The sequence below is a fragment of the Bubalus bubalis genome, chromosome 4 (assembly GCF_019923935.1).
Source record: "Bubalus bubalis isolate 160015118507 breed Murrah chromosome 4, NDDB_SH_1, whole genome shotgun sequence".
Classification (NCBI taxonomy): domain Eukaryota; kingdom Metazoa; phylum Chordata; class Mammalia; order Artiodactyla; family Bovidae; genus Bubalus; species Bubalus bubalis.
Genome location: NC_059160.1, coordinates 155,048,976 through 155,074,674, shown reverse-complemented (window position 1 = coordinate 155,074,674; position 25,699 = coordinate 155,048,976). Strand labels below are relative to the sequence as shown.

At 52.1% G+C, this 25,699-nt stretch overlaps 3 protein-coding genes across 12 annotated transcripts in view; 1 reads left to right on the top strand and 2 right to left on the bottom strand.

Annotated features, from left to right (window-relative positions):
- The window catches only part of SH2D4B (SH2 domain containing 4B), an 84,648-nt gene extending 80,397 nt beyond the window's left edge, over window positions 1–4,251 (bottom strand). Inside the window, exon 1 of one of the 2 annotated variants that reach the window (XM_006064758.4) lies at window positions 2,617–4,251. In XM_006064758.4, the coding sequence (XP_006064820.4) occupies window positions 2,617–2,910 (294 nt within the window). In that variant the 5' untranslated portion in view covers window positions 2,911–4,251. The remainder of the gene's footprint in view (window positions 1–2,616) is intronic. The other variant, XM_006064757.4, reaches the window with a different exon arrangement.
- A 193-nt stretch (window positions 4,252–4,444) lies between these two features.
- On the top strand, window positions 4,445–20,925 carry LOC123333457 (suppressor of cytokine signaling 7). Of its 5 annotated transcripts, none has more exons than XM_044942380.2 (3): window positions 4,445–4,953; window positions 18,981–19,060; window positions 19,678–20,925. In XM_044942380.2, exons 1-3 carry the CDS (start codon window positions 4,445–4,447, stop codon window positions 19,704–19,706), a joined length of 618 nt encoding a protein of 205 aa, XP_044798315.2. In that variant the 3' UTR covers window positions 19,707–20,925. The 5 variants fall into 5 exon arrangements, with proteins under 5 accessions (XP_044798315.2, XP_044798313.2, XP_044798312.2 ...); XM_044942378.2 differs by having other exon boundaries at window positions 18,931–19,060; XM_044942377.2 differs by lacking the exon at window positions 19,678–20,925 and having other exon boundaries at window positions 18,981–19,329.
- Window positions 20,379–25,699, bottom strand: part of TSPAN14 (tetraspanin 14) — a 56,479-nt gene continuing 51,158 nt past the window's right edge. For all 5 annotated transcript variants that reach the window (XM_025284860.3, XM_006064759.4, XM_044942375.2 and 2 more), the window contains exons 7-9: window positions 24,934–24,978; window positions 23,077–23,196; window positions 20,379–21,989 (exon numbers count right to left, since the gene is read on the bottom strand). In XM_025284860.3, coding sequence (XP_025140645.1) covers window positions 21,918–21,989; window positions 23,077–23,196; window positions 24,934–24,978 — 237 coding nt within the window. In that variant the 3' untranslated portion in view covers window positions 20,379–21,917. The remainder of the gene's footprint in view (window positions 21,990–23,076; window positions 23,197–24,933; window positions 24,979–25,699) is intronic.

The window sequence follows — 25,699 nt, the reverse complement described above, 5'->3', positions numbered from 1 at the left end:
TAAACCAAAAAGACACACCTGCATGATCAGGGGAGTGAGATGCGCCCAGCCATGACCATCCTCTTTCAGCCCAGCTCACTTCTGGGGACCCTCCCAGGACCAGAACAACCACTGAGTTTCTGTAAACTGGAATAATCCATATCACCAGTGTTTATCCCTACCCTCTGCGGGCACAACTGGAAAGCTGAGACGTTCTCGGGGTCAGGACGCACCTTGCCCTGCCTGAGTCCTAGGGACAGCGAGGTCAGGCCTGCTAGGAGCTGAGAAGTGTCCTCAGAAGAGAGAGGGTGGGATGGAGTTCTCCAGGGACCAATGGGATTGGGGGATCAATGGCCAGGAGGAGGTTCGTGGTCATTCCAGGCTGATGGGAACTAAGCTGTGCTCAGGGATCCCAAGAGTCTGGCACGTACAACAGGGTGCAGCAGGTGCTTCTTTCAGGACAGACTGGAGGGAGGGAGGCACCAGCTGGGAAGGAAGTGTCTGTGAAAGGAAGGAAAAGATCCAGCTGATAGAGCCTGTGCCCACACACCCTGCCCTGAGCCACCCCGTGGCTGCTTCTTTCCCAAGCCTCACTCCTGACACTCCAGTTGGCATGCTGTCTTGGATCTGATCTGTTTACCCATCGATTCAAGAGCTGAAGCTCTGTCCAGTTCACCAAGATCAGAGCTTAGCGATGCTGGCTAAAGGTATGAATGAATGAACAAATGAATACACGCACAGATCATCCATTAAATTGAAGCACTGAGTTCAGAAGTGAGTGAATAGAAAAACATCAGTCACTGGACCAAGGTCAAAGTCACAGAACTCCATTCTTAGCAGCTAGGTGACTTTGGAGGATTGGGCTGTGGCTTCCTCATCTGAGACTGGGTGACAGGACTATGGGGGCATTCAGTGAGGGCAAGCACATGGTAAATATTAAAGGTCTCGGACAGGTGGGATGTTTGTTGCAACCCTTTATCAAGATTCCAGGACGAGAAGCAGACAATGTGCACCCAGACCCATACTAAGAAGCTCTTCAGCCTCTGGGGCTGAGCCTGCACCCTGGGCTTCCCCCAGGTCTTCCCAGACAGCTCTGGGACTGCAGAAAAGAGCTGCGATCTGAGCAGGATCCTGACCTGCAATACACACACTCCTCCTCATCTCCATTCTTTATAAATCAGAAAATTAACTATCTGGAAAAGAGTCTTCTGCACCAGAAACCCAAATGAGCTTAATGTATAATTTATGCATGAAAATGTAGATGTCAACGTGTGACAAATCGTAGTAAAAATATTTTTGTAGTTAAAATTTTAGGCATCTGTCTTCCTCCCAGAAGAGTCACGGTATCGATGACATGCGGCCCCAGGGCTCTGGGGGTGGGGCAGGAAGGTGGCCTGTCTTTTTCACCAGCAGTGATGAAGCTGCCAGTGCAATCCCAGCCTTGGCACGAGCCACAGGCAGCCAAGTCACAGCTTTGCCTCCCTGGGGTCCTACCACATCTTGCTCAAAACGGGGATTTCATACTCTATGACAACTCTGTGTTAGACCCGAGGGTGGAAGACAGGATGGAGAATGATCTCACTCCCGGAGCTTTGAGTCCCCTGGGAGAACCAGGCAAGCAGAGGATCACAGACACTGACAGTGTGCCAAATGCTAGGGCAGGGATGGGTCCAAGCAGTCACCAAGGAGCAAGTACTTCCTGTGCCAGGAGCACCCCCGAAAGACTGCAAGAGGCAGGAGTCTGCCAGGAGGATAAAAGCAGGAGAACATTCCTCAAGAGAAGAATCATGTGTGTAAAGAGAGAGGCTACAGCAAGATGGCCAGATGGATGCAGGTGCGGCCTGCAGAACATGGCAGGGGCTAATGGTGAGCCTGGAATGAAGAGAGGGAGCCAGGTCACCCAGGGGCCTGTATGTCTATCGAGAGGCAGAACCTTATCCTAGACTGAAAACTTGCAAACTGATCAAGTCTACACCTCACTCTGGCCAACAGTATAGAGGCTAAGAGGAGGGCTGTTGTGGGCAGCCAATGAGAGAGAAGACAAACAGGTTTTGTGAATGGTAAAGTGCAGCACCCATATACAGTGCCCTCCCCAGCAGGGTCTCGAGTACCGCATAACTCAGCAGCCTGCCTGCTTCAGATGTGCCCTCGCTCACAGGCGCCCCAGTCCATAGCCGTGACTGGCACATCACTGCATGGTAACTACCTGAAATGTGGGTGGAACCCTTGCTTCTCATCTGCAGTTGCTACTACTTTTGGGGCTGCTCACGCTTAATGCAGGTCCAGAGGCCCAGTGGGGCCCCAGCACAACCCAAAGCATCCTCTCACAGGAGAGGGAGGAGGGCCACGGGGCACCGTGCTGGAGCCACTGAGCCGCACTCGCAAGGGAGGGAGGAACAGAGTGTCTTCGTTGCACCCTGCCCTCTGTCCGTGCCGTCAGGGTCCCCAGGCAGTCCCCTGTGCAGCCTTGGAGCCCTGTATAAAAGATAGACGCCCAGGCTAATGGGATAGGATGCTCACAGAACAAGGGTTTCAAGCCCCTGACCCTCATCACATCAGTACACATTTTAAAGAACGCAGCCTGATATTATCAACTTTTCCATCTCCCAGGAGGCCAGGGCTCAGGCCTTTGGTTACTCCCAGCCACCTACCTCGCTTGACCTTGGGGGGCCTGAGGCCCTCGACCTGGGCCAGGGCCTCCCAAGCCTCACGCTCCCTCCAGCGTCTCAGCTGCTCCTCGCGCATTTTGTAGAAGAGGATGTGCTTCTGCACATCGCTGAGCTCAGCGAGGAGCTCGGGGTCGATGTACATGTCATGCAGGATCTGCTGAAGCATGGCGGCGCCTGGGATGCGCACGCCAGCAGGACACCCCAGGCCACTCCTCACCCCGGGCTCCTCATGCCACAGCCACTCCCAGAGCCCCTTCTCCATGCAGCATTGTCACTCTGCCACAGCTCCCAGCTGACGACGAACTCATCTCCTCTGCTTGAGACAACAACAGGGATCAGGCAGCTGGAAGGAAAGAGGCAGCCAAGACCTGCAATGGCAATCCGGCGCCTGGAACAGTCTAGTCCTTCTGTTGGGTCCCCAAGAGGCTGGGTCGTGGCCTCCCCTGGGCTCTCAGATGATGGAAGAGTCAAAGCCTCCAGCTCTGCGGGCAATGCCCAGGCCTGGCCCTGCCTGGCCCAGCAGGTGTCGAGTGATCTGTTAGTGGAAGGTAACGATGACACCAGCTGTATCAATGACACTGCCCCAGCCAACCAGGAACCGATCTTTCCTCCAAAGGTAAGAGGAGGAGGAGGAAGCAGATTTGCCAATGAATTCCATGTCTTTTGAGTCAACATCAAACAGGTCAGAGGAGCCAGCCAGGAGCTTCTAGGCTGCTGTCTTTCGCTTTAGTTGCTCCATCATTGCCAGTCTGTCTCTTTTCCAGGACGTTGGCCTACTAAGATAATGCTTCTAACACTCTGCCTTGGAGGAAAAGAGATCTGCCCTTCTTTCTGGCTTGCAGTTAAGGAAGAAAGCCAAATGGAATCAGTAGGGACACCCGAGGGGCTTGATCACAGGATTCAAGGACCTCTCCCTTTCCCCGGTAATGGGCTGGCTCAGTCTGGGGTCAATTGTGGTCACTGCTGGTCCTTTTTTTGTTGTTGTTGTTGTTGTTGCAAGTATCTGGACATGATCACAAACAATACAAGTGTGTTTTCTCTGTCCTCTGCATGCCCTGAATGTGAAGCGCCCTGGACAGAGGGGGATGTTGCTTTCTGCTTGGAGGGAACTCACCTGTCTTTGGCCATGAGGATGGGTAGTGTTGCTCATGCAACAGATCCAAAGTTCACCCTAACAAGCACTCAAGAGCTATTCCCAGCTGCCCCTGTGTTCAGACAAGGAAACAGGTTCAGAGAAGGTAAGAGACTTGTCTCTGGCTACCCACTCCATAGGCTGCCACCTGGGGACTTCATCTAATTTTCAAATTTGACATCCACTAGATACTATGAATATTTTGATGGTTTGCAGCCTGAGCAGGAGAAAACAGAGTTTGGCACTATGGCCTGGGAGGGATGGTAACCTTCACATCCTCTTCCCTCCCCAAGAGGACTAAAGGCGGATCAGGCACCCCAGAGTGATGGAACCCAGGTATGAGTGGGTGCTCTTTATGCCCAGGGGGTCACAGGAAGTATGGAGGGGCAGGCTGCCCCACCCACAGGTCTGGCTGGCCTGTCCCAGTGGGACCCAGACCATGGAGGCCCCACACAGAGGCTCCTGCCATGCAGCGCTGTAGTTCTGGATGCCACCCACCCTCTTCTCTCTCCTCCCCACTCAGGGAGGACAGAGAGCGTGCACAATACAGAGCTGCTGGGACGGGCCGGCTGCCGACGGCATGAGGTCTGGTCCTCTGGCCAGGGCGGTGATAATGTCATCCTTGTGGTAGTGATATGTTTGAAAGAGGGTGGGTGGTAGCCAAATGGGAAGGACGACGCTAGCACCCCGTTTTGTGTCCCAGCGGGCAAAGAGCTCCCTGGCTATCCCAGGTCAGTGGGGCAGGAGGCCGAGCATGGAGCGCGGCCGGGGCGCGGGCTGGATCGGGTTTCCGGAAGGACGTGCTAGGGCCGGTGCGGGTGGGTGTTGCCTGGCCCCGCTCCCCGCTCCACCTCCGGCCTGGCTTCCGCCCGCCGGTCGCGGTCCCCGGGCGAGGGAGGCCGCTAGACTCGGCCTGGAGCGCCCCCTGACGGCCAATCGGAGTGGGCGCGCCTGCCCGTGGGAGAGCCAGAGGGAGAGCAAGCAGCTAGCACCGGCCAAGCGCGCCGGACGCCCCGGGGTCTGCGCGCAGGTGGACCCCTTCCCGCCGCTGGCGCGCTGCGCCAGTACACGACGGCGGTCCAGAGCCCAGACGCCAAGGCGGCGGCAGCGCAGACCAAAGGAGCCCGTGGCAGTTCCTGCCGAGACAGCGCCCAGCGACTGGAAACGAACCAGGTGAGGAGTCCCAGGGGTATTTACACATGGCCTTTTACCGCCTTCCAACTGGTTTTATTTTGTTTTCATTTTTCATCGGCTGATGTGATGTGTTGAACTTTGCATGCTAACGCAGTTCCCTCTGGGGGCAGGGTGCACGCAGGCAATGTTCTTACGAAAGTAACTGGAAACCACCCGAATGTCCCTCAGTGGGGTGGGGAGTGGCCTAATGAGGAACACTGACACTTGTCACAAAGAATGGAGTCTCTATGTCTGCTTTGGCCGAGGAAAATGTCCAGGGCAGAAAAATGGAAAGGTGACAGAGTATTGTGCATTGTGCAATCCATTTTTAAAATTCTATGTTTGATTGTTTTTGTATAAACGAAGGAAGAATATGAAAGAAGACACACATGGTTCCTTGCTTTCTTGTTGGAAGGGGGAGGAAGCCCACTTTAGACCGTTCTGTATTGTTTTATACAGTGAGTAAGATATATAATTCCTATGAGTGAAATAAATATATTTGAGAAGTGCTGAAATGTGCCCCCAAGAAAACTGGCCTCTGGACACGGGACAGGACATGCACAGTCTTGCCCACACTGGCATCCACGCCCAAAGAGGGACATGCAGACAAAGCCAGACCTTCCTAGCAGGAAGGCTAGAACCTTGGCAGGGATAATCCTTCCTGTCACCAGAGGTTCCTAAGCTGCATAAGGGCTTGGAGACATTTCTCTAAGACAGAAGAGCAGGAGGTTGGGAGAAGTCAGCGGACTGTGGCCAAAGTCTCTGAGGGAGGTGATGAGGACTGTAGAAGCATGACCCATGGGGACCAAGGGCACAAGAGAGGGCATTTCCTTATCCCGGAGCTTCCTATCAGGTATCTGCTTACATCTAAAGTCAGTTTAAAATGTAGATCACGTCAATCCTCTACTTGAAACCCTGCAGTGGCTCCTGTTTCACTCAGAGTCCAAGGCTTACAGAATCTGCCTCCTCCCAGCCACCCCTCCCACCTCCGCAAAGTCCCTGTTAACCACCACTCCCATTCTCACCTTTCCACAAATACACACTCCCTCCCTTATACTGGCTGTTCCCTCTGCCCAGGTCTCAGCTAGCTCCTTCACCCCCTTCAAGTCTTTGCTCAAATTTTTAGCCCCTCTATATTCCCGATCCTTCCTTGGTTGCATGTATGCTCAGTCGTGTCCGACTCTTTGTGACCCCATGGACTGTGGCCTACCAGGCTCCTCTGTCCATGAGATTTCCCAGTTAGCAATACTGGAGTGGGTTGCCACTTCCTCCTCCAGGAGATCTTCCCAACCCAGAGATTGAACCAGTGTCTACTGCATCTCCTGCATTGCAGATGGAAACTTTACTGCTTAGCCACCGGGGAAGCCTCCCTTATTCTGCTCTATTTATTCCTGTATCACTTACTCTGTAAAAGACTATTTTACAATTGGTTTGGTGTTGTCTCTCTCTCCCTACTTGTAACAAGCATCACAAGGGCAGGTGCTTTGCTGATCCCTGGTGCTGAGAGCTCTGCTGGGTGTGCAGCAGGTGCTGGATAAACACTGTAGCTACTAGAAATGAGAATGGATGATGGAACATTCATGTGGGAATTGACCAGAGGCTGTGTAAACGCTGCAGAACAGTGCTCTGGGGAGATGCTATTGGAGATCCATACCTGGAAGTTGTGGGCAGATGGGCTAAGTCTCTGGGGCATTAGGTGGACTGGCCACTTGCCCTGTCTATCCCCCCAGGTCCTGACCACAGGGCTCCCTTAAAGGCAGGGTCAAGTCATGGTCAGAGAACCCCATCATCTTGACTTCAGGCAGCCCTGCTGCTGCTGCTGCCCTGAGCACCACGTAAAGACGGACTGCGGGAAGGCCTTCCTTACATTCTCCTCCCACCTCCCTGGCACGAAGTCACTTGGGGAAACTGGTCCCAAGCGCACATTTAGGATTTTATCTGGTCTCTGTTTTGTGATCCAAAGGCTCAGTGACAGTCTAGAGGAATTTCTGCTTTGTTACCTGTTAAGCTCCCCTGAAAAATCATGGCCATAAAAATCAATAGTGTCCCTGTATGAGTGCAACAGCCACTTAAAAGACATCCAGTTCACAATAGGAACCAGATATGAAACACTGCAAATAAATTTAACAAACATTGTGTGGACCTATGTGAAAAAAAGTGAATATCCTCGCTGAGAGCACACCGAGGATTTAAGTTGGTATGATGGCACCCCACTCCAGTACTCTTGCCTGGAAAATCCCATGGGCAGAGGAGCCTGGTGGGCTGCCGTCTATGGGGTCACACAGAGTCGGACACGACTGAAGCGACTTAGCAGCAGCAGCAGAGACACACTGCAGTCACAACTGAAGAGCTGCAGTACCGTAACATGTTCAGTCCACTGCTGTATTAATTAGCCTTCAAAATGGTTCTCGATGATCCCGGACACCTGGTATCTGTGACTTTGGGTGGCCTCTCTCACACGTACCAGGATCGTCTGTGTGATCAGTAATAGCATGCACCAGAAGTGATCATCTGTCACTTCTGAGATTAGGTTATAAAAGATTTTTCTGCTTCCTCCTCGGGTTCTCTCCCTTCCTCTCTCTCTTTTCTTCTCTCTCTCTCAGCATTCACTCTGGGGACACCATGTTACAAAACCTACATGTCAAGGAACTGAAGTCTCCTGCCAACAGTTACGTGAGTGGCGGAGGATCTGGTCAGATAAGACTGCAGCCCCAGCCAACAGTTTCACTGCAACCTGACGAGACATCCTGAGCTAGCATCCCCCAGCCAAGCTGGTCCTAGTTTCCTGACCCTCAGACAGGATGTAAGATGTATAAGTGCTATTTCAAGCTGCTGAACTTTGGGGTAATGTGTCATGCAGCGAAGCATAACTAATACAATCTCAAATAATTCATCTATTTCTACAATTTCAAGCCAAACCTGAAATTTAACTGGTATGTGGGCAAGACACTTTGATAAAGTGTTTCCCAAGTTAGCCAAATGAATGAACAGATGAGAACAGTCTAGAAAATACAGTGGAATGTTGAACTCTATACTGCCAGTATTCAGACTTCTAAAACAAACATTTCAGTTCTGACACACTCACAAAAAACCAGATAGATTGAAATAAGAAAGCCCAGTTGCCATTGTTTAATCACTAAGCTGTGTCTGACTCTTTTGCAACCCCATGAACTGCAGCCCTCCAGGTTCTTCTGTCCATGGGGTTTTCCAGGCAGGAATACCAGACTGGGTTGCCATTTCCTTCTCCAGGGGATCCTCCCAACCCAGGGATCAAACCACTGTCTCCTGCATTGCAGGTGGATTCTTTACCACTGAGCCACCAGGGAAACCTGAGAAAGCCCATACTCAGATCCAAATACGTATGTAATTATTTAGAATGTGATCTAATTGACACTAAATAACGGGGTGAGGGAGAGGATGTATATTTATTCAATAATCAGAGCTGGGATAATTAGCTAGATCCTTGCCTGTTACCTGTGATTGTACCAGGATCGCCCTCAGTGGTCATGACCTTAGGGGTTCTGTGACATACAAAAGAATAACTACTGCATCATTAGTCATAATCGTGGGAAATTTCAAAATAACAGATGGATTCAATAAAAGGGGCTTAGATTAATAAATCATGGTGAGTCTATAGAATGAAATACTATACAGATATTAGAACTGACATTGAGCATATCTGTTGGCATAAATGTAATCGTGATATATTACTAGTGGGGAAAAGCATGTGTAGGATGCTCCCAGTCTAATGTATCAGGAAAAAGAGTATTTTAACCCCCAGTGCCTTCTAAAGAGAATAAACAGGTCCTAATAAAAGGAAAGGCCCAGGGTCTTCCCTAATGCTCCAGTTGTTAAAAATTCATCTGCCCATGCAGGGGACATGGGTTTGATCCCTGGTCCAGAAACTAGGATCCCACATGCCGCAGGGCAGCTAAGCACATGAGCCACAACTGCTGAAGCGGACGTGCCTAGAGCCTGTGCTCTGCAACAAGAGAAGGCACCGCAGTGAGAAACCCGAGCACCACACCTAGAGAGCAGCTTCTGCTCTCCACAACTAGAGGAAGCGCGCGCACAGCAACTCAAATCCAGCACACACAAAAATAAATAAGTAAATCCAAAAAAAAAAAAGGAACAGCCCATGAACTTCTGGAAACCATGCTAGGTTTAGATATGCACATTTGGGAGGCCAAGCTGTGGTGAGCTGAGTTGCTCCAGGACTGAAAACCAGGATCTCTGAGCCCAGAGGAGGCAGGGGAAGAAGCAAAGGGGTGGCCACACACCTGAGACGGTGGACCACTCTGCCCCAGATCTTCATCAGAATGGTTTAACTCACAAAATGCTTGCTGTGAGATTTATTTAAAAGAGGGGAAAAAAGTGAACTTTAATTCTGCCAGGACAGAGGAGGGACAAAAAGGAACCATTAAGGGACATAGTAGTGGGAAGCCTGTGGGCCCGAGTGCCAGGTATTAGCAGAGTTCATGAGGAGGGCTTGGGGCTTTCCCCACCATGGAATTGCTGGGGTCAGAGTACAGGGTGGAGTATAGGTTGAGGACACCAATGCTGATGTTAAATAAAAAGCACAGACACACACATTTGTGATTCTAGCTTCAGAGCCTGTTCCTTAATATGGGACTGAGTTCCTCACTAACTTGGTGAATCAACATACTAGGTGGGGGTGGTGGGTGTTGGGAGCTAATTCTATGTCCCCAGACTCCTTCTGGTTTACAGGAAAAGTCCTGAGTTCTCCACAGGTGTGTTTCCTGAGCCTGGGACCGATATGCAAAACAAGGAGAAATCAGCTGATTTTCTACTACAGTTTGAACTTGTGGCTGCAGCACTCGGGGAGTCTGGGAACGGGCCAGCGTTCCAAGAGGCGGAGACACTGATGGAGAGAAAACACGGGGCAGTGTGAAGTCTGGTCCTGTCCCCATGCCCCATGCCTCTCTGAGAGTACCCCACCCTCCTCCCTGTTATCACAGTCCCCTTCTGCTTCACCTCCTCTCCGTTAAGGTCATTACGACCAGTGTGTTACTTGGCTAGCCCTGCATTTGTCTTGCCAAGGATGCCGCAGGGGTGGACTGGACATGACACTAAGGACCTCGGCCAGACCCTCTCTAAGGGCCGTTTCTGATGGCCCATTTCCCACTGGAGGTCCCTCCTGGGCTCCGCTCTCTCTTTGACGGCAGCCATCCCCCCTCCTTGCTGCCCAGCCCCCCTTTCATCACCTCCCCCAGGAAGCCAGTGACACAGCAAAAAAAAAGGTGGTTTCCAGAGATGGTCCTCGGCTCACCGGATGCCGAGTCCTTTGGGCTGCACACCGCTCGTACAGCAGGGAGCTCTGGGTCCTCAGGTGGAGGGAGTATTGAGCGGGCTGCCCCCTCTCCATCACAGACAGACAACCTACGCTCATCTGCACTCCCGCTCCCTAAACCTCTCCAGGAGCCCTGGTCCTGCTAATTAGAAAACGCTTGACTCCATCCAAATCCCCCTGGAACCAGGCCACTCAGCACAAGTATAACAGATTGACTGTGTCAGCCCAGGACTGATTCTTATTAACTCAAAGGGCAGGAGGCGACTCTGAGACTGCAGATGGCAAACAGGCTTGTGCTATGGGCAGCCGCCCACACAGACCTCCCCAGGTCCCCTGGCACCTACTAAAGACCATGCATCAGCCAGGCCTGCCTGCTGCCTCTCTCAGCTGCAGAGTCACCTCCAAACCACAGGCCTGGCCCCACCAGGCCCCTAGGCCGTCCCGCCCAGTGGAGAGGAGCAGCAGTGCCCTCACCCTATAAGCACCTGAGAACTCCAGGGAGCCCTGGGCTCCCATCCAGGCCTGGAAGAGCGAGCCAAGATCACTGCCAATACTTCCTGCATGCCCACCATGAAGCCACGGGCACTGTGCTAAGGCCTTTCTTCTCCTAACTTCTTTAATTTTCAGAATAAGATTATGAGGCAGACAGTTTTATTATTCCAAGGCCAATTTTGTTGTCAAAGTTGACAGCTGCTAATGATCCAGGACCTAAACCTAAGTCTTAGTGAGCCCTAACAGGTTCCTGCCCTTCCATCCTCCACCTCCACCCTCTGGGTTCTTGTTCTGAGCCGAATAGTCCTTCTGGGGCCATGCAGTGGTGTCTCACCTCCCCAGTGGTCACCCCTGGTGGGTATGGACAAGAGTACGTGTGCCTCCTGCTCCCCGCCACCATCTGCCCACAAACCACATCTGTCCCTGTGGGATCCCACATACCATTCAGCTTGAAGAGGCACCCGCCACCTCAAGGCTGCTTTTCGGAGCAGTGAGAAGGCTGAGCAGAGGCTGTGAGCTAGGCAAACAACCCCCCACAGGCTGGGTCCTCAGTTCCCTACAAAGGGGGATTCCAGCCCCAATCCTCACTTCCCCAAGCTGTGGGACTTAGGGTAAAGTCGGCTGGTGTCCTTCAATATCTAGCCTCGCCTCTTCTTCCTGGGCATACAGAGAGACTTTGAGCTGGCAGCTTGATGTGGCTTCAGATGATGGAACATGGGCATGAGTGATGTGCAAGCATCCAGGCCTCTTTCCTAAGATTCTCCCTCACTGGGTCCTCACCCTCTTCCCTGCTCCAGCCACCAGCTGACTAGACTGCTGCTGCTACTGCTAAGTCACTTCAGTCGTGTCTGACTCTGTGTGACCCCATAGACAGCAGCCCACCAGGCTCCCCCTCTCCCTGGGATTCTCCAGGCTAGAACACTGGAGTGGGCTGCCATTTCCTTCTCCAATGCATGAAAGTGAAAACCGAAAGTGAAGTCGCTCAGTCGTGTCCGACCCTCAGCGACCCCATGGACTGCAGCCTACCAGGCTCCTCCGTCCATGGGATTTTCCAGGCAGGAGTACTGGAGTGGGGTGCCATTGCCTTCTCCAATCCTGACTCTAATGCAGTGGTCTTCTAACTTGAACCTGTGTTAGAATCACCAAGTGAAAGTGAAAGTGTTAGTTGCTCAGTCATGTCCAACTCTTTGCAACCCCCCGTCCATGGATTTCTCCAGGCAAAAATACTGGAGTGGGTAGCCATTCCCTTCTCCAGGGGATCTTCCTGACTCAGGGATCAAACCTGGGTCTCCTGCATTGCAGGCAGATTCTTTACCGTCTGAGTCATCAGGGAAGCCCCAGAATCACCAAAGGGCTGGTTAGAACAGTGACGGCTGAGCTCTATTCCTGAGTTTCTGTTACCACAGGCCCAGAGTGGGACCACAGAATTTGCATGTTTAACGAGTTCCCAAGTGATACCACAGCTGCTGGTCTAGGGGGTCACACACAGAGAATCATCACACTGTTGCTGAAGCTGCAGTGTTATAATCAGTATCCCCACTTGACAGAGGAAATGGTCCCCAGTTCTGTCTGTTTCACTGGCACTGTGCTGCCTCCACACTAGACCACATCAGTGTGTGGCCCCCACATCAGCCCCTTCTATGTACACTGATTGTGTCCTGTGAGTTGGTGTTTTCAGACAGGGTGAGAACAGTCCTTGGAGTGGACATCCTGGGCTATAAACCCAGTTCTGCTACTCAACATGCGCGGCACCTGCCCAGCAGTGTTGCCCAAAGTAGGTTTTTTAATGAGGCTATCTGACTGTTGCCCTGAGCAGCAGATACTTGGAACAGAAGGAAAGAATATGGGTCCAGATGAGCCCATTCCAGCCTCGCTCCTGAGAACCACGTGGACGTTCACCGGTATTGCTGCCTCCAAGGCCAGTGACTGACATTTGTCCCCGTACAGTTTGGGGGTGGAGAACGGTGCGGGGTGGAATATAGAAAGAGAAAACAAAAACACAGTCGAAAACTTTTAATGCACACTTTGGCCAGGTGTGAGAATTGTGTTGCCCGGAGGAAGGAGGGGAGTTCACCAGCCAGGGACTGGGCCCCCACACCCCAGTTTCTTAGAACATCCTTACAGATTCTCTTTTATATGAGAATCCTGCAAAGACCACCCCCCCAACCCCCTGCAGCTTCCAAGAATTGTTTTAAGATCCGCAGAGAGGGGAGGTAAGCTCACTTCAAAATGCAGTTATGCTTGGAAAGAGATTCAGATACACCTGAGATGTCTAACTTTTAGAAGAGGTGACCAGATGTTCTGTTTACTGGAGTAGCCAATTTCATCCTCGGGGCCCTGGTAGTCCCACACTCCTGGATCATCCCTCCAGGAGCCCTCAAATCCAGGCTGTGGCCTGGATTTAGCTAACGGGCAATAGTCCCCTCAGCTTAGATGGGCGAGACTGGAAGGGTAACTTGGGATATGATTGAGACTTACAGTTGGAGGAACGAAGACAAATCCTACATGTCTGCAGGAGCGGGTGACCCCGTGGGTCTAAAGTGGCTTTGCTGACAGTGGGCTCTCTGGGCAGCAGACCTGAGCCATCCAGCCCCCACTGAGAAGGCAGCCAGTGCCCTTAGGACCCCTCTGATAGTGGCTGACCCTGACCAAGGGCACCTGGGAGACACCCTCATCCCCGGGCTCCACTTCACAGTGAGAAGTTGGCTCCTTTGGACTCCCTGAATGGGTCCTATTTTTTTTTAAAGTGAGCTCTGCCAGAGTAACAATAAGTGGAAGGAAATTTGGCATAAGCAAGAGATTGTGAGTGGAAAACTCTGCATGGTTTAGAGAACAGCCTTCAGTTATCTGATCCTGATTCTCAAATTTCATTGCCTTTGAGCTGTTTTACAACTCTTTAAGTTGTAGTTAATGCAAAATACTTCTTGTCTATGGACATGCATATAGTATATTTGCATGATCCTTCAGGAAAGGGGAATGACCATTGACCCTTTCCCCCTGAAAAAAAGCCAGTCTCAACATTCCTTTACTCTTTTTAGATTTATAGTCCACTGCAATTTCTCCTTTGAACTGCTTGTTAATCTTGCCAGATCCATTGTTTAATTAATGAGTTAAATCTTTCACATGTGCTTAACATTTAGATGAGTGATGCCGCATTTTTGAAAAATAATCTGACAAAATACACAGGAAGGAGAGCCTCTCAGGGATAAGAGTTGCCATGCAGTGCAACCTCCCCGGCAGCCCCATCCATATCACCCCCAACAGGAGGTGTCCAGCCTGGGTTTGCCCTGGGTTTTACCTCCAGCAACAGGGTGCTCAGTCCCTCCCAGAGGTCAGTTCTCCACATGTATGATCATAGCTGTGCTGACTTTTAAAAGTAGAACAAAGCAAGAACAGATCTAAAACTAAAAAGAAAACACAGCCCTCCTCCCAGCCCCAGCTGATGACTGCTTGGACCCCCAAAATCACCTACAAACAAAGCTTGCAACCCCGGGCTCCCTGCAAAGGCACGGTAAGGCTGAAATGGCTGGGCGGTGAGGGCTAGGAGGGGATGATGTGACCCAGAAGAAGGTGCCGCCACGCAGTGGAGCCCGAAGGTGAGACTGCTGGGCTCATGTGCCTTAGAACAGTCTTAAGACACTGTTAACCAGCTGCCCTCCTGACCTTAGGGCTATAAATAAAATCCAAAAGGTCTTGAAAACGAAGATTTCCTCCTGGGGACCTGGGCTAGTACAGCAGGACTGCATGCATGTGTAGTGCATGCATGTGCACACACACGTATATACACCCACATACACACACACACACGTGTGCCTCCAGAATTGCATGCACATGTCTTACACACATACACACACATGCCTCCAGGACTGCATGCGTGTCTCACACACACACACCAGTGCCTCCAGTCCTGCTGCGGCCATCCTGCATCAGGGTTGGACACACTCGCTTGTCAAGGTGGGAGGTGCACGGACCACCTCCTGGCCTTGGCTTCAGGCCTGCTCCAGGCCCCTCCGCTGGACTCAGCCCCTCACTCTGAGGCCTAGGGTGGTCCCAGCACTTCTCTCATCTCTGTTCTCCCTGCCTGGAATGGAACCAAATATGGTTTCCAACCACAGGAGCATCCACCCCATCCAAACATGTCATCCTGCTAGTTTCAGAGCATCTATTCAGGTTCTTCTTTCTCGTCCAAGCTCCTTTAACCCAGCTCCTTCCCCAGTCTCCCCCAGATCATCCCTTCAGGAGCTCTTGAAGGCAGGCTGTGGCCCTCTGCTGGCCCCCTTGGCTGGAGAGGAACACTGCTTCCTCTGGGGGCTTCAGGAGCTACGTCTCAGGCTGTGTTGGTTTCTGGCAGGATCCACACTCCCAGCAAGAAACCCGTCTTCTGCCTCCCCACCACCATGACATAGAAAGCAAACAGACCTTGAACCTCAAATACTGGCTGAGCCCCCAACAGACCTAAGCCTTGTTCCTAAAAGGAAAAGTGGGGCTTTTCACTTCAGCCTGGCTGGGAACTTGAGCTGTGTTTCTCATAACCCAGGCAGCTGAGCCTGGTGGGGACTGGTAGTTAGAATTCAATCATTGCATTAGCAGTAGTTGTGAGGGGTGCCTACTAAGTAATCCATCTAAACCTATGTTAAAATGCTTAGATAAGCCACCTCATCTCATTTAAACCTTGAAACAACCTCATGTTGGAGCTGTGTTTCACAAAAAACACCCAAAGTGGTTAAATAACTTCCCAAAGGCTACAGGCTAGTGAGCAGTAGGTGGCTGGGCAGCTGATAGCACCTTTCAAGTTTACCTTGCTGTCTCTCCTCTACACAAACTCATCAGATTCTCCCAGAAACCTTGTGAAATCAAGACCTCAAATTATTTCCACCTGAGAAATGAAGAAACTGAGACACTGAGGTGTTTGCTTGGGGTGTTTGTTTTCAAGCCCAAGCTCCTGCACAGGCCTTGATCTAGAACAGAGAGCCTGGTACTGCAAAGGATCAATGGCAACCCCACTCAGTCTCCACGGGAATACACCCTCACAGAGCCAAGACCGCCCCCGCTTCCCCACCTACCCTGGGTTCACTGTCTAGTTTTGCCTCTGGCACATAGCTACCTGTCTGGGGAAGTGGCCACACCAATAGGCTGAGCCCATCAGGGTGATCTGCCCTTCTCCAGGAGGGGGTCGACCCAGCAGTCCGGCAGTGAGCCATCTGGACCCCAAAGCCCCATTGCAGGCTTGTCTGCCGGGCTCTGCAGCTCCCTCCCTGGCAACCTCAGGGCGGCCCTGGATCTCCAGCGCACATGTCCTCATTTGTACACAAGGATGCCATTCAAGCCACTCCTTTCTCACAGGACCAGCTGTCTCCGAAGGCAAAGGTGGATTGCAGGGCCACCTTGCTCAGCCTCCCTGTGAAAGCTGTGCTGTCGCAGGCCACAGGCTCCTGGAGGACACGTCACCCATCCCCTGCCCACCACCCCTCACCCCAGAACTAGCCCGTACATCCCAGATGCTCAGGCCACCCTTACCACTCAACAGCCTGGCAGCACAGGAACACTCCAGCCCTGAGTAGCCGCTCATTACGATGGCAGCCCACCTCCCTGGACTATTTCTGTAAAATGTTTTCCTTACAAAAACCTTCTTGGAGGTAATTCTAATAATAAGATATAGTGGGGTTAATAGCCCTTGTAAGAACAAAACACCCTGTAATCAAAATGTTCATCCACAGGAGTGTAATAGGGGTGATTGGCAGCCTTTCCCATGTCCGTCTCCTCTACAGGAGTCTGGTTCCCCCACCACGGCGTTTCAGTGGGATGAACACACACAGGGGGCTGCTGGGGGGGGATCCCCTCAATGGCTTTACCACCATACCGTCCTCTTCAGCGGCTCCAGGTGGTTCGTGGTGGGGTCTTCCCTCCCTCTGCCTTGGGTGATGAGAACACCGTGACAGGTGGAGCAGACAGGAAAGGAAACCAGATCCTCAGTGCTGGCATCACTGAGTCACTCAGATCAAACCCTGAAACTCACCCCACCTCTGGACTTTCCAGGTTCAGGAGCCAAAAACCTCCCTTCATTGTTTCCGTCAGTTTGAATTGGGTTTTCTGTTACCTGTGACTGTGAACACAATCCCCATTCTAAAACTAGGTTCATTCACTCATGGCAGTCCTTCAGTGGACTGTGATAACGCATTGTGGATGGGTATTCGGCCACAGAGAAATATTTCTGAGATATAGTTAAGTAGAATTAATTACAAAACACAATTCTCGTTTGTGTGGAAAAGATACTTGAATATGCATGCACATTTCCAAGGAGGGTACTTTGTGGTGGATGTCACTGGGGAATAGAACACGTACTTGTTACTTTATACTCTGTGCGTGGACTGTCTCGACTTATACTGAAAAAAGAGAGAAAGATTAGTTTAAAAGTCACTTGAGGTGATAGAGTCTTAGGTGATAATTTAATTTGGTAGTTATTAAACCATGCTTTTGAAGCCCCTGCTGATGTACAAAATGCAGAGCATGGCAAGAAAACTCAGGGAGAGAGAACTCTCCCAGACCTTTGTGAGGCAGACTTCCTCCTTCTCCAAAGCTGGAATCTCTAAAACTGGCAAGTTCACCAGAACAGTATCCATTTGAATCCCAAAGTTGTATCACAGTTGCCGTATTACAGTGCCCATGTCAGCTTGTCCTCAGGTGCCCTGGAGACCCTAAAAGCATTCTGAGAATGAATATATCTTTACTGTAGTCTTTGAGGGCTTCCCTGGTGGCTCAGATGTTAAAGAATCCACCTGCAATGCAGGAGACCTGGGTTTGATCCCTGGTTTGGGACGATCCCCTGGAGAAGAGAATGGCTACCCACTCCAGTATTCTTGCCTGGAGAATCCCACAGACAGAGGATCCTGGTGGGCTACAATCCATAGGGTCGCAAAGAGTCAGACAGAATTGAGCGACTAACACTTGGGTTTCCCTGGTGGCTCAGATTGGAAAGAATCTGCCTGCAATGCAGGAGACCTGGGTTTGAGGAGGATAAACCAGGTCTTGCTGAGTTTACAGAAGCTAAAAGTGTACAGTTCTCTGCATCTTTGGAGACAGCGCCCAGATGAAGGAGAATGGTGCTGCAGGAGGCCCAGTCTGCCCTGGAAGGCTGGGCAGCATCCTCTTGGATGGCAGACGAGCACATGCCAGGGCCTGTACCAAGGTGGGCCCTGGGGACAGGTTACCACAGTTTGGGGGCAGCCTACAAACCCTGTGGATGAGCCTGGAGCTAGAAAACACCCACCCAAGGTCATACAGCCACTCCACTCACCCAGACAGCTGAGGGCACTGGACCCAGAGGTGACCTGGCTGAGCTCCAGACACCTGGGCAGAAGGATGTCCTGGGACCACTGCAATATCTCCTCCCCCTTTTTTCAGTCCACACTCTGAGCTTGCTGGCCAAGAGGCAATTGGGTGGTCCCCACTGCCGGAACTCACTCCCTCCTCCGCTGGCTCTGACCCAGCCTCCTGTTCTGAGGAGCTCTCTCCCCCTGTGTCCCTGAGATTGCAGTGGCCTACACTCCCAGACTTGCCCATTACTGCCCCAGTAGCAGCCCCAAGTAGTATCTCTGGGAGAGAAAGCTATGCCTGATTTCTCACTGCCCACTAGGCTTGCTCTGGTCATGGAGGGGAGTGAGGCTGCTGCTCATAAAGGTAAGTAAGCTGCCCAGATGGCAGCTCTGGTCATGAAAGGGAGTGAGTCTGCTGCTCAAAACCAGGGCCTCTAGCCCAGGGTGGGACAGAGGTCCTTTGGGATGACGTCATGCTCTCCCAAAGGCCCCCCAAACTCAACCAGGCACCCAGATCCAGGTTCAGAGCTGGGGATCTTCACTGACTTTCTCCAGATGGTTGTCAACCTGCCACAGAGCTCAGTAACTGGATCCTCCTCAGGAAAGTGATGCTTCTCACAGCCTTGCCCTTGGTGCTGGTTTTCCTCAGCAGGCACCAATCACTGGTTCAGAAGCAAGGCTCACAGGCACCAAATCTCCTTCAGGGGCAAGGCTCCCGGAGTTTCAATCCACCTCTTCCAAATCTCCACTGGTAACTTACCTTTCTTGTGTTTTGGACACAAAAATGGCTCCTCCAGAGCTGATCTGGGGACTGAATCAGCTTTTAACTGTTAGGTACTCTGAGCACTTCCTTTGTTCCAGGAAGTTCTGGATCCATTCATTTTTCTTGTTATTCATGTTGGGAAACCTAGTCCAGCCAAGCATCAGCACAGACGGCTTTCCTGCCCCACCCGCAGCCCTACCCTGGGGTCAAAGGAGCCCAAGGAGACTGGTGCGTGCAATAGGTGCAGCGAGAGGCGGGACAAGGGTGGGCAGGAGGGGGCCAGGCACCTGGGAGCTTGGGCGGCAGAAGCAGAGGACTTTGAGGATGGGGTGGTCCGGGGCGTCAGGAGCCCCAGGGAACAAGAGAGAGGCACTGAGTCTGGTGACTGCGCTGAGCGGCTTCCAGGCGAGTGAGAAAAGCAGTGGGTAGTGGCGGGAGGTGGACAGTGCCAGACAAGCAGCTTCCTGGGAAGGAAAGCTGGAGTGGGGCAGCACAGAGCTGGGTAGGCAAGCTTTCTGGGAGGTGGGTAGGCAAGCTTTCTGGGAGGTGGGTATGTGGGATGGGACAAGAAGGAGAGCAACTGGGAAAGATAATAGCATGGCAGTTCAGGAGGGGGAGGTGGACAGGAGAGTCACAGGAAGGATAAGCAAAGACCCTGAAACTTTCAAGCAAGAGTGTATGGGGTGGGGGGGTACGTGCAGAGGCACAGGCTGGCCTATGTGGTCTGAGAGGACAGGGAGTGGCTGGGGGCTCAGGGGAGGCTGCACTGTGGCTCTGCGGAGAGTCCAGAGCATTGGAGATGCCATGTCAGCACTCCTTAGCCTGCATTTCTCTTCTACCCTCAGCACAACTCAGAGTCAGAAGAGATGGCTGAAAGTGGTCAGCAAATTCTGTAAAATAAACAAACCCAACTCTAAAAAGTCACAGGTAGGTAGACTTCACCCTGAACTGGGCTGGGACCTGTGAAGATATTTGCAAGGGGTCACCAGGTCCACCTGAATAGACGGAACACCTCTGAATAGGCAGAGCTGTCTAGGAGCAGCTGCGGTGCACACAGACCAGCAGGGACAGCCTGCGGACACTGACTCCCCCAGGGCGGCTGGATCAGACATACTGGCGAGGCAGGCGCAGCCGCTAACCCTCTCCACACGGGGGCCAGCAGGTCTGGGGCACACAGCTCACGCAGTCTCAGATTCCAGCCCAGTGTTCCCAGGCTCTTTTGCTTGGACCTTACCACCTGGGGCTGTATGCTTATGACCTAAAATAACATTGCCTCTGGGCCTACAGAGTCAAAGTCCCTGTGCTTACAGCTGAGCAAGCCAGCTTGCTGTATCGTAACCTCCAATCACTGAAAGTGGCACATGGAATCTAAAAAAAAAAAAAAAATCACCTGATGAAATTTATTTCAGATTGTGTCAACCGCCTACCTTCCTGTGGTGCTTACTCACACCCAATCCCACTGGTTCCCTTGGCAACCAAGTTTACCACCGAGGTACTTAATGCCATCTTGATATGACCCCAAACAAAAACAATCAAAGCAACAGCATTAATATAAAGATATATTCCATAAAAGAGTTTGGCAGTCAAAGAAAAGCATCACACTTCCTAAAAACACAAGCATTCTTCTTCCCCTAGTCTACAGAGAAAATTGTAAAAAACAACAAAACCAACGTCATCAACAAACACCGGCATGTACACTTCGGCAAGTGAGTGAAGGTAGCACTCCATTCCTGAACGAGGAGGACAGAACTGGCAGAACAAGATCCAGAGAGGCGTTAGAGTGTAGCCCAGCCAAAGCTGCACAGACATCCCAGCTTCCCCCGGGAAGTTATTCAGGACATCAGACAGACTTCATTTCCAAAAGCAGGCCCCCAGTAAACCCTGACATGAAGGGTGGACACAATGACCACAGATATCCCCTTCAGGGGTTGGAGGGTCACCACCAAAGTCTTCAACGAAATATATGAGCCTCTATCCAGCTGCAGGCTGGGGTCCATGGCTCAGCCCAGGGGCTGGCTACAGGGCTTCTCTGTCCAAGGAGAGGCAAAAGAATGCCAGGCCGGCCAGCCGGCCCTTAGCATGCAACCTGGAGAGGAGCCCTGGCCAAAGGTCTCCGGCTGGCTGTCTCTGGCTAGGGTTCCCTGGCTTTGCAGTGAGGAGGGTCAGGATTCAAGTTCCGGGTAACAGTTTCAGTAGCACCAAGACCAGAAGACAGTGAGGCCAAGTGGGGAGGGGAGTGATGGTATGCGTATTAGGGGCACGTAGACGAAAGGGGAGTATGTGAGTGCAGCTAGGTGATGAGGGATGATAAGGAGAAGCTGATGGAGTTGGTTTGAGAGACGCTCAAGGGAACTGAAAGGGATGGCGTCAGTCCCAGACACCACATAAGGCTGTTGAGAGGAGAATGCCAGAGGAAATGAAGACGTGGTGTGAGAACATTCTTACCCCTATAAATAAACTATTTACACACTTTAGGAAAAGGAGAGCTGACGCTCAAGAGGAAAGCCACGCCCATCGCCACCCTCCCCACCCCCCGTGCCATCAGGGCATAATGCTGTTAGGCTGGAGCAGTTCCCGTCCTGGGGGTTGGAGGGGACAGGGGACGAGGCACTCCCATGGCACCAGCCACGTGCTGGCTCAGGCTTACTTCACTTGGATGTGGCTGAGGATCCTGCTCACACCCCCGACGTGTGCAGACACCGCAGGCCCCACTGGCACTCGGAGGTCCACAGAAGATGGGGCTGCCCCTGAGGCCAGCGCCAACCACATGTGCGATGGAGGCCAGGGTGCAGCCACCAGAGCCGTCAGTCCCTCAGAGTCACCTCCCCCACTTAAAGACGGAGCCTCTGACTCCAGGCGGACCCCCATGGGGGTGTCAGTCACAAGTCTGTGCGGGTGACAGGGGGCCCCTCAGTCTTCAGCACCGGCAAGCAGAAACAGAGGTCACATCACGCGGATGCTGAAGGCGGGGTGCCGGCTCTGGCCAGGTGCTTCTGCTTCTCTCCCTGTGGACATGACGCTAATGCTGGAGAAGGGCTGCCACCTCCACGGTGTGGCTCAGCTCCGCTTGCCTGCCTCCGGCTCCTCAGAAGTGGTGGCCTGCCTTCACCGCCTCAATGTCTGAGATCAGGGTCCTCGCCAGGAAGATGCCAAATATCTGGAAACAAATGGCAGCAGAGGCAGCGGCCGTCAGCATCGGGGCCCAGAGGGCATGCTGGAGAGGGTACCCCACACTGCCCATCACCCCCACACCTGCCTGCAGAGACTGAGGACAGAGAGCAGCAACCGGGCACACACCAAAGGAGACCAACCCACAGTTAAGACAGAGGAGCCTGGGGTCTGCTTTGCCATGTCCCAAGAGCCTGGAAGGGGCAAACAGCAGCACCGCAGAAGCACAAGGGACGCTCTGGCCTGCCTGCAGCATGACCCTGCATGTCCCAGACCGCAAACCACAACACGCTTTGTGTGCTGGGTGAAACTGGAAATGACAGGGTCACTGACTGGTTCTGATTCCCAAAATAACAAATCTTGAACATTTCCCATAAACCTGGATTCTACAATAAATACGAGGTTGCCCCGCCCTGGCCTGTGCTGATGTCTGAAGCTACACTCTGACCTCAGTGGCCGGGATAACCGTGTGGGAAGAATGATGTTTTTCTACCAAGAACAGACTAATGTGAACTTGGTGACCTGAGGAAATTGGCTTTTTCCCCAGTTTTAAGTTCTTGTTGTGGTTGGTATTTGATGAGCCACTCCTTCTTAAGTCTGAGTTCCTGCCTGCTTTGCAAGTAAGTTTTTTTGGTTTCCTTTTCCCCATGCATCTGTCTCTTGGCCTTCCTCTGAGATCAACCAGCCATGGAGCAAAGGAGGGAAAAGGGCATGGACAGCTGGTGACCCCGAGTCCACGTCAGTGACCCTCCTTCCAGGAAAGGTCAGAGCTGTACATTTTCTAAACGGTGTGTTTTTCCACAGAGCAGCAGCCTCAGTTGCTTCAGAAGTTGCTCACAAGGCTGCCGGCTTCTCCTCCAAGCCCTGGGTAGTACTGAAAAACTCCTGGTTTCTCTGATTCACTGAATTCTCGACTTTCCCTAGCTAGTTCTTCTCCCAGCAGACACTAGCCAGCCTGCTCACCCCTGGCCTCGGGCACCCCCAGCCACTAGCGTCTTTCCCCGTGTGAAATCTGGCTCAAGGGGACAGGTGTGGTTACAAGCGGGGAGGAAGCCACATGGACGGTGGGAACAGACCTGCAGCAGGGAGATGGCGATGAAGACGCCGGCCACGATGTAGATGTTCCGCGGGAGCCAGCTCTCCAGCGCCTGGATGCAGCCTTTCGTGAAGATGGACTCGTCCCATTTGCTCTTCAGCTGCAGGGAGACACGACACCGCCCTGAGCCTGTGACACGCAGGATGTCCCCACCTTGGTTTTCTAGAGGGCTCCCGCCAAGGGCAGGGCAAAGCTCGGTGGGGAATGAGGGATCTGGGAGGGAGGCGCCGAGGACAGACGGACAGACAGAACTCTCCAGAAGTACATCAGCTGGCCTTGGCCTCTGCCCCTCCCCAGACAGTCCGCGTAAGTAAAGGCCCCCTCACTGTGATCTCTAACCTTTTCTGTGAGGGTCTCCACAGATTTCAAGATCAACACACTCCACAGCCCGTATCTGGAGAAAGGGGAGCAGGCTGGGAGGTGCGGGGGAAAGATGTGCCTCAAAGAGAGAAACTGGGAGAAGAGGGTTCAGCGTCTTCTGAGTCAGCAGAGGGAAGGGAAGGAGCTTCTCAGGTCGTGTCCCCTAGCCCATGGGAGACCGGTTCCAGGAAGCAGAGCCTGCATAAGCAGACACAAGCCGGCCGGCTCTTTCTAATCCTGACCCCGAGTGGAGGTTCAGGAAGCACACAGGGATGGGCCACAGCCGGTTCCTATGTCCCCACCCACCTCCCCACACAGCAACCAGCTCTGGCCCCCCTCCCCTATCGGCATCACTCATGAAACACTGACAGAACATTCATTTGTTAGCGGTGTTAGGAGCTGAATTATGTCCCCCTAAAATTTGTATGTTGAAGTCCTAACCCCCAAGACCTCAGAGTGTGTCTGTACTTGGAGACAGGCTTGTAAAAAAGAAGTAAATACATTAAAATGAGGTCACTGGAGTGGGCCCTAATCCTGTATAACTGGGGTCCCCTAAGAAGAGGTTAGGACGTAGAGAGGGAAGCCCATTTGAAGACACAGGGAGGAGAAGACATTATCCGAGCCAAGGAGAGAGGATTCAGAAGGGACCAACCCTACTGGCGCCTTGACCCCAGACTTTTAGCCTCCAGAACTGTGAGAAAATAAACCTCTGTTCCCCACAGCCCGAGCGCTTTGTTATGGCAGCCCTAGTGACTAATACAAATGGTGACAAAATTCATTAACTGAATTTAATTCAGAGGCTGATGCTGACACAGGCCCATCCCTGTCAAGTGGAGCTCACTGCAGAGGGAGCTGAGGTTTCCCAAACAGGAGGGTCACATCCCCAGTGTCCACGGCCAATAGGAGGGGTGTCTGCAGGTTCCCTGAGATCCCTCTCTTTCAGACCAGCTGTCATTCACAGCAGCAGAGGCCATCAGAGCAAGGGCTGGGTGAGGCCTCACCTCTTCACATCCGAGTGGAGCCTGAAGAAGCCCTTAGAGGGCTGAGCCCCACTCCTGCCCTGCCGCCACTGTCTCCACTCGGCAGCGGGACCAAGCCATACGCTCCTGCAGCTCCATCCTGGACCCCTAGATAACAGATACCTCCTAGGATTCCAAGGAGCCTCTTCTCCAACATATAGCCTTTGTTCTCCCAAACTTCCACCTGACCTCTTTCCACTCATGTAGCAACTGCTAGATTTTGGGGTTGTGGTTCACAGAGTTTGAAATCACAGGCATCATTGTTCTCGCGAGGATGTGTGCATGAACGTGTGTGCTGGTTCCAAGCTTGCCTGGTTCCCAGCTTAGGTGGCACTTCTGGCTTCTTAAGTCTCCCCTGTCTTTCCCATCCAATTTGCACTTGTGCTAAATCAGGGAGTCAGACCCTGGGGAATAGACCTAAAGAATTCAAAATTCATATGCAATATGGGGGCTCTCACCTGAGTCCTGACGTCATAGCCACACTGTGTGTTCACAACTTTTTGCTGTTAGAAAAAACAGAAAAAATTCGTCATTTTTGTACTCTTGAGAAGCTGGTGGTAGAAAGCTCTAGAAAAGTCACAACCAAACATGAGCACCAACTCCATTACAGCACACGCCCTTCCGGCACACTGCCAGCTAACCTTTCATGCTAGGACAGGGTCAGAAAACTTTTTGCATGAAGGACTAGTCAGTAAATATTTCTGACCTGTCTACATAAGCTGCTTTTTAACTCTGCTGTTGCAGTGTGAACACAGCCATTGACAATATATAAATGAATGGGCATGGCTATATTTCAATAAAACTTTATTTATAGACAATGAAATTTGAATTTTGCATGATTTTCACGTGTCACACAAAATATTATTCTTCTTTTGATTTATGTTCACTTAAAAATGGCTGAAACCATTCTTGGCTCACAGGTGAGGCAAAAACCAACAGCAGGCCGGCTGTGGCACGGTGGTTGCAGTCTGCCGATCCCTGTGCTAGAGGGGAAAACCTACCCTTGCTGAAGAATTCACAGTCACCGTGGAGCTGTGCTCTGCAGCCTCTGTTGATCTGAGGAACCTGCCCAGGGCCTGTGGCCCAGCATCAACAGTGTGACCACACTGACGGTACAGTGTACTGTCCCCTCGGCTCAGACCCTCTTCAGGCAAACATTCAGTGCTCCTTCAAGGGAACCCGAGGAACCTCCCTAGGCAGTCCACTGGTTAGGATTTGGAGCTT

Excerpts from the sequence above, each read along its gene's own strand:
- LOC123333457 (XM_044942376.2), top strand. The coding sequence starts at position 4,445 with ATGGGAAGGACGACGCTAGCACCCCGTTTTGTGTCCCAGCGGGCAAAG. Across the intron at positions 4,954-18,930 it reads AGCGACTGGAAACGAACCAG|GAAGTTCTGGATCCATTCAT; the intron begins GTGAGGAGTCCC and ends CCTTTGTTCCAG.